The 15,755-nt window shown below is 45.4% G+C and overlaps 1 protein-coding gene and 1 pseudogene across 3 annotated transcripts in view; both read left to right on the top strand.

Annotated features, from left to right (window-relative positions):
* Positions 1-4,424: 4,424 nt before the first annotated feature.
* Positions 4,425-15,755, top strand: part of DDI2 (DNA damage inducible 1 homolog 2) — a 42,875-nt gene continuing 31,544 nt past the window's right edge. The window contains exons 1-2 of one of the 2 annotated variants that reach the window (XM_080654202.1): positions 4,425-4,798; positions 14,697-14,826. In XM_080654202.1, the coding sequence (XP_080510328.1) occupies positions 4,661-4,798; positions 14,697-14,826 (268 nt within the window). In that variant the 5' untranslated portion in view covers positions 4,425-4,660. The remainder of the gene's footprint in view (positions 4,799-14,696; positions 14,827-15,755) is intronic. The other variant, XM_080654200.1, reaches the window with a different exon arrangement.
* LOC308242547 (ferritin light chain-like) lies at positions 10,764-11,355 on the top strand (annotated as a pseudogene). The gene has a single exon. The product of its transcript is annotated as a ferritin light chain-like (transcript).

Raw genomic sequence — 15,755 nt, forward strand, 5'->3', positions numbered from 1 at the left:
ATATATTTTAAAATGTTCTCTCTTTTTTAAAGGAGTTTGTTGGCTGTGCCTTTATTCAGTGTACCGGTTATTGTTGCTTTGTGAAAAGCCACCCCAAGTACTCATTTTTGTGTGCTCACAGGTCCTGTGGGTCAGGAATTCAAAAAGAGTACAGTGGAGACGATTCCGTGATGTCTTGGGCATCAGCTTGGAAGACTCAAAGTGTAGAGGTGACTCAACAGCTGGGGTTGAAATCAACTGGAAGTATCTTCATTCATGTGCTTCATGTGTTTTCCTGATAATTGGCTTTCATCTCAGGTGGTTTGTTGCCTGGAACATCTACACATGTTCTCTCCATGTTGTCTCACTACCTGGGGTAGTTTGGGCTTCCTCACAGTATGGCTATTGGGTTCCAAGAGCAAGTGTTCCAAATGAACCAGACAGCCAGGCTGGTGTGGCTCAGTGGCTGAGCATTGACCTATGAACCAGGAAGTCATGGTTCGATTCTCTTTCAGGGCACATGCCCAGGTTGTGGGCTTAATCCCCAGTAGGGGTCATGCAAGAAGCAGCCAATCAACGATTCTCTCTCATCACTGTTTCTCTCCCTCCCTCCCTCTCTGAAGTCATTTTTATATATATATATATACACACACACACACACACACACTAGAGGCCCGGTGCATGAAAATTCATGCACTCAGAGTGGGCCCTCAGCCTGGCCTGTGCCCTCTCGCAGTCCAGGACCCCTCGGGGGATGTCCACTTGCCAGCTTAGTCCCACTTCCCAGGGGATCGGGCCTAAGCTGTCAGTCAGACATCCCTCTGGCAGCTGGGAGCGCTCGGGGGATGTCCGACTGCGGCTTAGGGGAGTGGGCCTAAGCTGCAGTCGGACATCTTTAGCACTGCCGAGGAGGCGGGAGAGGCTTCTGCCACCGCTACTGCGCTAGCAGCCATCAGCTTGGCTTGCAGCTGAGTGGAGCTCCCCCTGTAGGAGCACACTGACCACCAGGGGGCAGCTCCTGTGTTGAGCATCTGCCCCTTGGTGGTCATGCGTGTCATAGCGACCAGTTGTTCCACCATTAGGGTCAATTTGCATATTACCCTATTATTATATAGGATATGTATACACACACACACACATATACAGTATATGTGTATATATATACTAGTATCTATATGTATTATATATATATATATATATATATATATATATATATATATATATATATATATAAAAAGAGGTAATATGCAAATTAGCCAGGATGCTGTAACAGTCATGACCAGCTCAGGAGGAGGCTGCGCATGCAGATGGGCCAGAGGGGACTGCATGTGTGGTGAGGCAAGCCATGGATGGTGCAGGCCCGGAGACAGGGGTCCTGCCCAAGTCGCCATAGCACGGCTGGAGCAAGCCCGGAGCGGAGACAGAGACAGGGGGGCCGGCCCAAGCCGCCGCAGTGTGGCTGGAGCAGGCCTGGAGCAGAGATGGGGGCCTGCCAGCAGTCCCGCCTCGGCGCGTGAGCTGCAGAGGAAACACCTTTTCTAACCGCTCATTGGCTAAACTCTTGGTATGCCACTCGCAGTGTTCTTGGTAACTTGGGTAATAAGATCCAAGAAGGTGATCTAGGGTTTTTCCACCTCACTCCTGGAGGAAAAAACTAAGGTCCGCTGCTGGAGGGGCTAAGAAATGTCATATCCTGCCCTAGCCGGTTTGGCTCAGTGGATAGAGCCTCGGCCTGCGGACCCAGGGTCCAGGTTCAGTTCTGATCAAGGGCATGTACCTAGGTTGCAGGCTCCTCCCTGGCCAGGGCCCAGGTCAGCGCTCATGCAGGAGGCAACCAATTGAAGTGTCCCTCTCACACTTTCTTTCCCCTGTCTTCCATGCTCTCTAAAAATCAATGGAAAAATATCCTCAGGTGAGGATAAAAAAAAAAGAGAAAGAAATGTCATATCCTATCCTATGAAAGAGACATCTTGAAAATGCCTAAAGAAAGTTGTCATTTTTTTGTGGTGAAGCGACTGGAGTCTGTGTTGATGAAAACACCTTGGCGGCTGCAGCAGCCAGCATTGGCAGCAGCAGCGGGGTGATGGGGGTGGCACCTTCCCCTGATCATCCCAGTTTCCTCCCGCAGAGGGAGGCCAGACTGTGGCTTAGGATATCCTCTGAGGGCTCCCGGACTGTGAGAGGGGGCAGGCTGGGCTGAGGGACACACACCCCCCCTACAGTGCACAAATTTCGTGCACCGGGCCTCTAGTATATATATATAAAGAATCAGGCAGAAGCTATTTTGGCTTTTATGACCTATCCTCAGAAGTCACATAATGATACTTATGCCAGAATCTATCTGCCATGATTCAAATGGAGGGATATAAACCCCACCTCTTAATGGGAGGAATGTCACAATATTGTTGTGGAAAGATCATGTAAGATGAGAGATAGTATCATGGCCATCTTTGGAAAATAAAACCTGTCACACCTGGACACCTGAGCCCTACTAGAAAAAAAATGTAACAGAAAAAGTAATTCATAATTCAAACTCCAACTGAATCCTTGACACTACCTGGCAATCCTACATCATTTCTCTGCTGAACTTGCTTCAACTTGGCAATGGTTATTTCATACCTCTGCTGTAATAGGCACTATGTATGTCTCACCTAATACTCACTTCTCACCCCTTTTTCCCTGTCCCTGCCCTTTGAGGAGGTGAGAAAAGCTAAACACTCACTTTCCTAGCCTTTCTTGCATCTTTGTGACATAGCTCTGGTTAGTGAGATGTAAATGGAAACCAACTGGGGCACTTCTGGGAAAGCTGTTGCCTTGAAAAAGAACCAATGCATGGAGTGGAGGCAGTCAGCCATACCATGACCCTCAGGGAAAGCCCCTCACTCCCCACCCCCCACCTCCTCTTTATTCTCCACAGATGACCTTCTCTCCTCCTTTACAGAAAAAAAAAAAAGCCTTCAGCTGGTCATTCTCTTTCTTGTGTTAACATAAGAAACATTCAAGCCTGTAAAGAATTTTTGTGAGTGTATTTGAGCCAAACTGTCCATAATTGCCTGGAAGCATAATCTCAAAGTAAGTAGGTTACATGAACTCCATTGGTGATAGATTAGGGAGAAAGCAAAGTGGGGAAACCTCTGGGATTGGATAAAAAGTAAAAGGATAGACACATACTTGTTTTACATAGGTGGGTACAGGATAAATAATAGTCAACAAGATAACAATAACAACGAGGGAGTTTTTGTGCTCTGCACCCGGGCCCCCTGGCGCATTGCTTGTGCCCTTGAGGGGGTCTGGACAAAAGGGACGTTACAAGTTACCCTGACATTCCACAGGTATGTTATCTTAGATGCCAAAAAACAAATAGGCTCAGTAAAGACCGAAGATACTGGCCTAGGACTTGACAACTCACTATAAACTGCTTTTTAATGAAAAGGTTTTAATTTCAGACCATCCTTTATGGTTACTTTAGGTCTCTTAGTTTGCAAGGCCACTACACAGGCCTTCCCTTAGTCAGGTTGTTAGCATGTGGCTCCTTGTCATCCACACTTGTCACCAAACCTACCTGTTTACCTGCTTGCATGCCATCCTGTTTCCTCCTTCCCTTCCATTATAATAGAAGAGGGGTCCCTACTCCATGGATGGGTGAGTAGGGGGAAAACAGGGTGATGCCAGTCTTGCATCCATTTTCTCTTTCTCTTTCTGTTTTGGTTTTCTGACCCATGTTCTGGGCCTCTATCACTCATCAGCTATGTGGCCTAAACAGGCCATTGAAATAAATATTTTATCCAGTGGATTCTAAGCCCATTGTTGGCACCGCACTAGTTGCTGGGGCATGCCAGGGCCGGGAAGGAAACCGCCCAAGGCAGGGGAATGAAGCCTTCCTCGGGGGAACTGAATCACCATGTGGCTGGGAGAGCAGAGTGTAGAAAGGGCTCAGGAGGCAGGGCTGGAGGGGAAGACGGGCCAGAGGTAGCAAAGTTCTATGGACCAGGCTAATGATTTTGGTTTTAACCCTGAACCATTGGGACAGGAAGTGAATTAATCCCTCTGGGCCTCAATCTTTACTTCGGAAAATATGTTTTAGACTATGCTCAGTTCTCAGTCTCCTATACTTGCTTCAGAGTTCCTTAAGGACAAAGAACTGTATTTTTTACGCATCTTTGTAACCACATGATAGGCGCTTAAATCAATGCCTGTTGGATGAATAAATGATACTGTGGAGTCCTCCACAGACTTAAGTTATTAAATCAGTCCATTAATACTCTTTCTCTTTCCTCTTCTCCCTCCCTCTCCTCTCCCACAGCCCCTCCCGATATTTTTCTGGCTTCCCGCCACCCTTCCCAGTCCTGCCCCGCCCTTCCGCTGCGTCGCAAAGGTGGAGCGGGCCAGGCGGGCTTTACGGCAGCCGCGTTGCGGCGGGGCGGGGCGGGGCGCGGGGGGCTGGCGCACTTGGCGGCAGGCCGGCAGGCGGCAGACGGAGTAGCAGGCGGTGGCGGCGGCTGTGCTCTCTAGTCAGGGCGGGCGGGAGGGAATCGCTGAGCGTGTGTGAGGGAGGGAAGGAGCTCGCAGTGGAGCTCGCAGCCCGCGCTGTCTTCCCGCAGCACCAGCCAGGCCCTGCCGCCGCCCGCAGCCCTGCGACGAGTCCGGGCCGAGCCGAACCGAGCTGGATCAGGCCGGGGCCATGCTGCTCACCGTGTACTGTGTGCGGAGGGACCTCTCCGAGGTGACCTTTTCCCTCCAGGTCGACGCCGACTTCGAGCTGCACAACTTCCGCGCGCTGTGCGAGCTCGAGTCGGGCATCCCCGCAGCCGAGAGCCAGGTACGCCGGGCAGCGAGCGGGGCCTCCCCAGAGCTGGCCCTCCTCCCTCTTAGGGGCCTCACGCCTTCCTTTGCTGCTGGGGAAGACTTGGGGGTGGGGGGTGCAGGATGGCCATTTCTCAGCTCGCCCCCGCATCCGGAGGGAGCTGGAATCCGTGGCTGCCCCCACACACTCCTGGGGTGGGGTGGGTGGGGTGAGGTGCGGTGCGGTGCGGTGCTAGGGGAGGAAGTGGAGAACCTGGCCTCCGACGCACCCGCTGCAGCCGGAGGGACGCGTGGACTGCTGTGCGGCCCGCCCTACCTCCTAGCTCTTGGGCCCGTTCTCCTTTAATAGCCCCAGTTTGGGGTGTCGTTGTGGATGTAGGAAGAAGCCCTAGGTTTGCACGAGTTCATCCATCCTGCTTCCCCAACCAGAAATACCAGTTTGGATCACTGGTAGATGTTCATCTGCATTTTGGAGAGGGTTCCTGCTTAAGTAAACGTAATTTACCTTTAAATATACAAATTTGCACTCTTCAGTGAAGGAAAAAGTTTGAAACTGGCACTGCCTTGTTTTGAGGCCTTTAGAAATGCGTTTCCCTCTCCCCCTACCACATTGGTTTCTAGTTAAATTTCTTTAAAAACAAAAAACAGTTATTAGTGCAATTCAAACTGTTTGTGTCTCTGGTTTCTTCCCTGGTAGGCCAGAATCCCTCTTTCAGGTCACAATTGAGAGTTTGGGTCCGTTCGAAGCTCAGTGCTTTATGAGGATATTTGCTTTAAAAATGGCCTGTGTTCTCTGTGATTTGCATGTCTCAATTCCCTATCCTGCTGGGGAGAAGTTCAGCTGCTCTTACATTTTAAATAAGCGAAGCAATTTATTCCCAAAATGCTTTGGGGCTGCCACCAAACAGAATTGGGGACAGTAACACTGTGACTTTCACACTAACATTTAAATCTTGATAAGTCTAAATATTAAGAAAATTGAAGAAGTTCTCCAAGATCCCAGAAGGTAAATCTTGATTTCCTGCTGCAGTTATGAAATAGTTCCAAAAAACTATTGCCCAACTGCAGCTTGCTCTGCTCTGTGATATCATAAACACATGGGTTAATATTTTCTTCAGAAGTGAGTATGGTTCCTTTACACTGTGTGAATTTTAGAACTTTGGCATAAAGCTGAATATCAAAAAGAATTTATTTCAAGGCACAGTGTCATTCAAATACGCATTCTGGCAACAGCTACGAAGAAAATGGAATGAGGGATTTTTTGTAACTTCTATAAGGACCCAGTTCCTGTCAATCAATCCCTCAAGTGGAGAATAGGAAAGGACAGTTTAAATAGGGAAGGAAATTTAACTCTTAAATTTTTGAAGTTGGTTTTAAAGCCCCACTGTTCTCCCTCGGGCTGTTGTATTACCCTGGTTATGATCACCAGCTGGTAGGGGAAATAAAATTAAAGTGTAAATTTGATTTTGTTGTTATTAGGGCTTGGGAGAAGACAGATGTAACAAAATTTAAATAAAGAGGGTGCAGGCTGAAAAACAATTGTATGGTTAAAACAGGCACTGTTCTCTGCCAGCTTAGAATGCTAGGAATACCTTACCAATTGAACAGCTAGTCTAACTCCAAATTCTTATTCGCTAGGTCAACATTTGGCATTTACTTCTATCCTAAGCCATATTAGCATATGGAAGCCTGGGCTCCAACTAGTGTTAAGCCTGTATTACATAGCTGTAAACAACTCCTGTTTTTCAAGTCTGTTCTGTTGGCCTTACTGTAACCTAACACAGTCTCTATTTTAAGATATCTGGTGGTCGGTTGTCTTTCGGTTCCTTGCCCATCAGGCAGGAACAGAATCCACCCTAGACACTTGAGTCATTTCCTTTTCACCAAATCATAATAGTAAACATTATGGTTTTTGCCCACAAATAGATCATCTTGGCTCAATTGAAGTACCCCCACCTTTACCTCCCAGGATTCTCCCATGTTACTCATCTTCCCTTCCTCCCTCCCATTGTTCTGGTCTCTACCTCGTTCTTCTTATTTACCTTCTCCATTCTCACCCTTCACTTCCATTTCTAAAAGGAATATATATATTTATGTTCCTGGCTATTCTTTCCTGTCACTGTGTGTCCAGACCACTGATCTCCATACTTTTTCATTCATGTATCCCTCTGAGTAAAATGTTTTGAAACATACATCTTTGTGATGTATGTAAAATATAAAATAAGTTATATACCCAAACTAATGTTATGTGCATGTATATTGCATATGTGATAACTGTAAACATCAATTACGTATACATGAAGTCATATCTTCTGTGCCTGTTTATAATGTACAGAATAGAATTTAAAGAAGGATACAAATGAAATGGAAATTCTAATATTTTTCTGTATCCTTTCTACATCCTTAAAGTATTATCTTGCATTGAGGATCACTGGTTTAGAATTCAGTCTTTCACAACATCAATTGTGCATAAGCAAACATTAGAAAGGTGTTAATTTTTAACATCTCTGGTCTTATTATAGTAGTTATAATGTGATGATAACAAATTTAGAATAGAAGCCATCTCTACTTTACATGTGACTGAAGCTTAATACAAGTGTGGGCTTGGAAACCAGTCATGGCTCTGTTTGATGCTTTGATGCAGACCTGGCTGGGCAAACTTCAAACAGTTATCTGAACTTAGCTTCACTTTAATGTCTGTATTTTTGAAACACTGTTGTAATTTACCCCTGTAGGTGGCATGTGGTAAAGGGGGTGTGAAATGTGTAAGTACTCTCAAATGAAAGACATTTAAATGCCAAATAATAGCAATAACTGTATGATCCTGGAAACGCAGCTCTGCACACAGCATGAGTTGTGGTTTGTAAAATACTATTTTAAACCAGTGGAAACTGAAATTTTCTATTGTACCTGGTTTGGGTATATCTATCTTTGCAGGTAATTTTCATGTATGTTTTCCCCCTTGATAAATACTATGTAGTCATTATAGAAAATTTGTAACAAAGAACGCAATTACTTATTACCTATTAACTTTTAGATAACTGCAGTTTACTTTTTAATGTATTTTTTTATAGTATTTTCTTCCCTTTATATATTTAAAATGTGTTTTTTAAACATGTCCTGAACTGTATAAACAATAGCCTCAGCCAACACTACATTGTCGGCATTTTCCCATATATTATAAACGAGAGGCCTGGTGCACGAAATTTGCCCACTGGAGTGGGGGGGAGTTTCCCCAGCCTGGCCTGTGCCCTCTCACAGTGCGGGAGCCCCACAATCCATCTCCCCAAAGAGGTAGGCCCCGTCCACCCATCCAGGGCTCCTCGATGGATTGCCCCAAAGAGGTAGGCCTGAGCTGGGGGATCTCCAGCCTCACCGCATAGAGGCAGAGCTGCTGGGACCCCTGGCCTTGCCGCGTGGAGCCACTGGGACCCACCTCCATGGCTCCACAAACATGCAGCCCCGCCCACCCGTGGGCACACGCAGCCTCCTGGTGATGGATTGTGACAGCATGAGGGCATGATGACCATTTGCATATTAGCTCTTTATTATATAGGATTCTTCAAATTCATCCCTGTAATGGCTAAGTGATAATATCATCATGTTGATGTACTACAATTTATTTAATAATTTCTCTATGTCTGGGTATTGGAATTGGGGGAAATTGGAAGCAGTTATGGGTAACATTTCCATGGATATCTGTATATTAAGGCTTTCTCTTCATTTCTGATTATTTTCTCAGGATAAATTCTTATGGAATTGTCAGGTCTTTTGAAAGGCTTTTGGTAACTGTTGCCAGGTTATCTTCCAGAAGGGTTGTAAAAGTCAAGCCATTACTTGGAATACTGTATATAGATCACTTGGTATATAGTGGGTTTTCAATTCACGGTAGATACTGTTATGAAGCCATTCAGATGTGATGCCAAGGGTTTTGTGGCCAATTTGTGGTCTTTAATGCTAGAAATAGTGTTATGATTTCTGTTCAGAGATCAGAAAACATTTTACATCATCCTTAAAGGTCTTGGAGTTGTATGAATTAGTTTACTGTTAAATATTGGTTAAGATTAGAATCTAATCTCGGGTACCTCCTGGAGTGAGCACCAGCAGCGTGCCCCTTCTGCAGATTAAAACCTGTAGCTGTAGGAATTGTATGCCCTTATAACTGTCAAAACTTCCATTTTTGAGCTTTGTACGTGTTTTTTTTAACTATATTTTTATTGATTACAGAGAGGAAGGAGAGAGAGAAACATCAGTGATGAGAGAGAATCATCGATCGGCTGCCCCTTCCACGCCCCCTACTGCGGATCAAGCCTGCAACCTGGGCATGTGCCCTTGGCCAGAATCAAACCTGGGACCCTTCGGTCCTCAGGCTGGTGCTCTATACACTAAGTCAAACCAGCTAGGGCTGAGCTTTGTACGTTTGAGTTGGGTGTTATGAATGGTGGAAAGCCTCACCAGTGCCATTACTAAAACTCGTTTTGTTTTGACTGGTGGATATTTGAAACCATGGTCTGATGGACAATTCTATTAAGTTAGAAAATTATTCAGATTTACTCTGGGACCTAAGCTGCAAAATAATTATCTTTCTTAGATCTTAACTATTTTAACAACAACAAAAAATTAGTTCTTTGAGGGAATGATAATTTCATCTAAGCTTTTGTTTATTTTGTGTCCTTGGATTAAAATGGAACATACCTGGTGCTTTGTCATGGTGAAGAATGTTTGCCCCTCACACATTCTCCAGTCTAGTATTTTTATTTTAAAATATATTTTTATTGATTTCAGAGAGGAAAGGAGGAGAGAGAGAGAGAAATATCAATGATGAGAGAGAATCATTGGCTGCCTCCTGCACGCCCCCTACTGGGGATTGAGCACGCAACCCAGGCATGTGACCTTGACCAGAATCTAACCCAGAACCCTTCAGTCCACAGGCTGATTCTCTACCCATTGAGCCAAACCAGGTAGGGACAGTCTAGTATTTTTAGGAAGTTGGGGCAGATAGCAATATCCCATTAGTGATTATCTGGGTCTTACCTGGTACATTTTTATTGTTAGATCAGGCTGCCCTCCTTTAAAAAGAAATTGTATGTCTTCTGAGGAAAGGCTATGCTAACTGAATGGTGGAGTCGTGTACAGCATCTGTGAAATGGGTCCCCAAAGAGTGAGGACTTGGTAGTGTTCCTTGTCTGGGTTCAGGGCAGGGGATGCATTGAACAGTGGACACTGCTTCCATCCTCCTGGTGAGTATAGGCCCTTAATGGTGGTAGATAGCTTAGTAGCTCCTGTTAAGGTCACCGAGCTAATCTATACATATAAAAGCCTAAGTGACTGGCTGATCGGCTGACCATTTGACTGACTGATAGCTTGATGCGCACTGACCACCAGGGGGAAGACGCTCACCGCAGGAGCTATCAAGCTGCGGTGACTTGGCAGCTGGGGTTCTCAGGTGACGCACCTGGAACCAGAGAGGAGGGAGCCTGATTCTGGGATGCGCCACCCGAAAACCGCCCTCTCACAATCCAGGACCCCCCGGGGGATGTCAGAGAGCCAGTTTCAGCCTGATCCCCGCAGGCCAGGCCGAGGGACCCCACCAGTGCACGAATCTGTGCACCGGGCCTCTAGTTTACCAGAACACTTTGGACTTAAGTGTAGGAAAGTTGTGTGTGGTACCTGAGAATTCCCACGTGTGGGCTTTAGAGTCAGGCTGATGTGGTTCCACTCCCAGTTCTTGATAGCTATGTAACCTCAGGTCACTCGACTGTTTCCCTGTCCATAAAATGGGACAAATAGTGCCCTCGGCGGTCCTGGATCTGTCTCTTGCTTCAACCGTGTTTGGACGGAACAGACCCAGGGACGCCCCTTCTTCCAGCCTCCAACCACAGTCCTGTGTCTTACCCAGTCACCACCTTCAGAAACACCTCCGGGACCAGCCAACACAACAGTTTTTTTTTTCTACCTTAACTCCTTATTGCTGAACAACCATGAGCTCCCAAATTCGTCAGAATTACTCCACCGAGGTGGAGGCTGCGGTCAACCACCTGACAATCCGCATCTGTGGACCTCCTACACCTCCCTCTCTCTGGGCCACTATTTCGACTGTGATGATGTGGCTCTCAAGGGTGTGGCCACTTCTTCCGCGAGTTGGCGGAGAAGAAGCGCGAGGGCACCGAGCATCTCTTAAAGTTGCAAAACAAGTGTGGAGGCTGCATTCTCTTCCAGGACATGCTGAAGCCTCCCAAGGTGAGTGGGCAAAACTCAGGACGCCATGGAAGCCGCCCTGGCCTTGGAGAAGAGCCTGAACCAGGCCCTTTTAGAGCTGCATGCCCTGGGTTCTACCCGTGCAGACCCTTAGCTCTGTGACTTCCTGGAGAACCACTTCCTGGATGAGGAGGTGAAACTGGTCCAGAAGATGGGTGACCACCTGACTAACCTCCACAGGCTGGCTGGCCCCAGGCTGGGCTGGGCGAGTGTCTCTTCGAAAGGCTCACCCTCAAGCACAACCAGGAGCCTTTGGAGCCCAGAGGCCTTTCAGAGGCCCCTCTGCATCCCCTGGTGTCTCTGGCTTTTACCTGAGCCTCTTCCCGAAACTACTAGCCATTCTTTTAACCACCCTGGAGCCCTCTCCCATGCATTGGACCAAATGAAACAAAGCTTTTTGCAACAAAAAAAGGCGGGGGGGAGGCGGACAAATAATGCCTGCTTCTTAAGATGATTATAAGACTTAAATGAGAGGATATGAGGGTTACATGGGCAACTAAGAACCTGGTATGATGCTGGCTCTTCGCGGAAGTTCTTAGTGGTAGCTGTCTGTCTCCTCTTTTAATAAGGCTTTCCATGTGTCATTTCCAGCCTGAAGAGAACTCTGTGATCCTGTGGATGGGAGCATTCTGACTCTCCTCTCTCCTGGTTTTGATTCCTTGTAGATAATGTTCTCTTACAAGTACAGTTAGAATATGTCGACTGATTGTGTATCTCTAAATATACTGATTGTTGAACTTGTGAACCTGGAAAATTAAGAAATAAGTCTTGGAGCCACTGGTACCTTCATTGTGGTGGCTTCATAATGTTGATGCCACCTCATGAGTGTCTGCATGGCATTACTCTTAGCACACACACCCCTTCTTTCTTGCTGTATACTTCAACCTGGGACACTGGTCATTTCAGACTTATGGTGGTTTTTTCAAGCAATCCTACAAGTTACAGAATGACTTGGGTTGTATTGCAAACAATCTGTGTTGATTTTGGTGTGCTTTTTATTGTGAGATACATACTTAAATAAGGGAATGTGAATAGGTTGATGGTGACAGTTGCAATCTGTTGTAACACCCTTTAAGTTTGCAAGTAAGGGTACTAACAATACTTTTCTAGTTATGTATAAAACTTAAAAAGTATAATTGGATCTACAAACTCTGCAAATCAATTTTTTGCTCATCCCCAGAACTTTTTTACGTTGAGGGAACTACATTCAGTTTCCTGTTCTGTTCCTCATTTCAGTGTAAATTCTGAGAGCAGATATGACAGATCATATTTCTCCTGTTTAAATCCTGGTGTTTCAGGTTCTGTGTCAGGCAGTCTTAGCTATAAGAGTTATGAGGACACGTGAGGAAACACTGTAAAATGGGAGTGTAGCAGAGAGGCCTGGAAGAGACAGCTGTAATGATGATCTAGCCCCACTGCTTGCCGAACAAATGAGAAGTGGGGTGCCTGGACCCTGAGTGACGGGCCCCTGTCGGAGCCAGGACAGAACTGAAGCCTCTCTTTGCATGTGGCCTGTGAAAAGCGAATTGTTAGGAAGAAAACCTTTCAAAGTCTGAATGTCCCTCTGGAGTATAATGATGCGGGGAGGTTTTATGTTCCTTCATGGTAAAATTATAGCTTGCCCTCTGTGTGTTCCTGTTCTTTCCAGAGCACAGTGTCTTACCTGTTTTTATGCTCTCAAGCTTTCTTCAGTGTTTGATTGCACATCGTCAAAATAGATCTTCTTAATTTTATTTATTGTTTTTAGAGGGAGGGAGGAAGATAGGGCGATTGATTTGTTGTTCCGCTTATTTATGTATTCATTGGTTGATTCTTGTGTGTGCCCTGACTGGGGATTGAACCCGAAACCTTGATATATCTGGATGATGCTTTAACCGACTGAGCTACCCAGCCAAGGCCCATAAAAATATTTTTATTAGTAGTACATCCCTGTTGCTTTTTTCCACTGTGTTTAATTGTTCTTTTTGGAATGTCTTCCACTTTTTTTTTTTTTTTTTAAATATATTTTATTGATTTTTTACAGAGAGGAAGGGAGAGGGATAGAGAGCTAGAAACATCGATGAGAGAGAAACATCGATCAGCTGCCTCCTGCACACCCCCCACTGGGGATGTGCCTGCAACCAAGGTACATGCCCTTGACCGGAATCGAACCCGGGACCCTTCAGTCCGCAGGCCGACGCTCTATCCACTGAGCCAAACCGGTTTCGGCATGTCTTCCACTTTTATCGTCCACTCACAAACATGAGTGATAAAACCTTGGGGATTTTTTTTTTAAAAAGGAAGTAAGAATGCAGGAAGGTTGGTGTTTGGGACCCCTTTAGACTTGTTAGTGTGCAAGATCATTTTTAAAATGAACACATCGGGTCCTGGCCAGGTGGCTCAGTTGGTTGGAGCGTCCTGTAAACTGAAAGGTTGCGAGTTCGATCCCCAGTCAGGGCACGTACCTACCTAGGTTGCGGGTTCGATCCACAGTCGGGGTGTGTATAAGAGGCAACCAATTAATGTTTCTCTCTTGCCCTCCCTTCCTCTCTCTAAAATCAATGAACATATGGTTGGGTGAGGATTAAAAAATAAATAAATAATGGGCATATTGGGATGTAATGTTCAGTGTGGTAACTAAAGTTAATACTGTATCAGCTGAAACCCGTTTGGCTCTGTGGATAGAGCGTCAGCCTGCGGACTGAAAGGTCCCGGGTTCGATTCCGGTCAAGGGCATGTACCTTGGTTGCGGGCACATCCCCAGTAGGGAGTGTGCAGGAGGCAGCTGATCGATGTTTCTCTCTCATCGATCTTTCTAACTCTCTAGCCCTCTCCCTTCCTCTCTGTAAAATACCAATAAAATATATTAAAAAAAAAAAGTTAATACTGTATCATATATTTTAAAGTTACTAAGATAGTAAATTTGAAAAGTTCTCACAGGGAAAAAATTTGTAGCTATATGAGGTGATGGATGGTTAATTTATTGTGATCATTTCCCAAAATACACATATCAAGCCATGGTGTATGCCGGTTTTTTTAGTCAGTTCTGTCTCACTAAAACGGGGGGGGTGGGGGGGAGTGCACGCATTATTTAATAGTATTTTAGTTTGCATACCCAGAGTAAATCATTCCCATTTCCCTCTCTGCTCAAAGTGAAATCTGAAGTTATATCCACTATTTCCATAGAGTCGTTCGTCCTTTAATTCAACAAATAGTTGGGCATTATTTATCTGACAGGCCCTGTTCTAGGCATTGGGGATATGGCAAGCAAAGCAAAGTCCTTGTCCTCAAGTAGTTTACATTGTAGTAGGGGCAGGAGGACAATAAAGAAATAAACATATGTGTTAGGTGAAGGTGATTAAAAAAGGTCTCTGAAGAGGTAATTGTTGATCAGAGACCTAAAAATGACAGGAAAGAACATTCCTCAGGTAGAGAGAAGAGCACGTGGAACGGCCTTGAGAGGAAGTCGTTACTTGAGAAACAGCAATCGTGGTGTGAGATCAGGTCAGAGGGAGCCTGGAGGTGGTGAGAAGGACTGGCTTTTATTCTGGGTGTGATGGGAAACCGTTGGAGGGCTGTGCAGGAAGTGACACTATCTGATGAAGAGGAAACCTAGTCTTTCTTTGCTCCGTGGTACTTCTCAGTGCTTTGTACTGTGACATCTTTTCTGGTTGTAGATTGTCTATGCTGAAAGACCTCTCACAGACAACCACAGGTCTCTGGCTTCTTACGGCTTGAAAGATGGAGATGTCGTGATTTTACGACAGAAGGAGAATGTGGACCCTCGACCTTCAGCGCAGTTTCCAAGTAAGACATCTCGGAATGGGTTAGCATCCCCGGACACAAGCATGACTAGATAGCATAGCGTAGTGGTTCAGAGTTAATCCATCAGCTTTTGATTCAGACTACTAGGGTGCAGATCCTGACTCTGCCCCTTTAACTTAACTCCTAGAATTGATGTGAGAATAATGCTTGTAAAACCTTCAGCACATAGCAAGCCCTCAATAAATGTTAGCTTCTGTTGTTATCAACGATAATTGTGTCCTTGGGAAGGACTTGGAGAGGCTCCATATGCCTGATTGCTGACGGACATGCCACGTTGTGTCTGGGGTTCAGTAGTAGGTCTTTGCAGTCAGCCAGGTACTCACATGATCTCCTAACTCGTATGTAAGGGAAGAGATTCCTCTTTACAATTTACTAACATTAACAGATGAAACTCTGATTTTATTTATTTATTTATTTATTTATAGGAAGAGAGAGAGAAAGGGGGAGAAACATCTATCGGTTGTCTCCCAGATATGCCCTGACCGGGGATCAAACCCGCAACCTGGGTATGTGCCCTGACGGAATCAAACCCATCACCTTTTGGTGCACAGGAAGATGTTCCAACCAACTGAGTCACAATAGCCAGCGCTGAAACTCTGATTTTAAATTATGTCTTCCAAGTTACATAGCTAATAAGGGAAGGCATAGGCATTAAAACTCAGTGCTTTTCTATTATACTGAACTTCATGAACATTAAGCAGCTAAACCACTAACTTCTGGTTCTTTCTCACCACCTTCGTTAAATCCTGTAAAAAGAAGAAAGGATTCTTTATCTTAGGAGTTCCATCCAGAGTAGGTGTTTATAATTTTGATTCTGCGCATTGGATTTAAGAGGTTTCTGTGTCCCTGAAATAAGAAGCAGAATTGTGAGGGTGTGGGCATTTGATGGGGACAGGGCTCATAAGTTGCTT

The sequence above is a fragment of the Plecotus auritus genome, assembly GCF_963455305.1.
Source record: "Plecotus auritus genome assembly, chromosome: 2".
Taxonomy (NCBI): Eukaryota; Metazoa; Chordata; class Mammalia; order Chiroptera; family Vespertilionidae; genus Plecotus; species Plecotus auritus.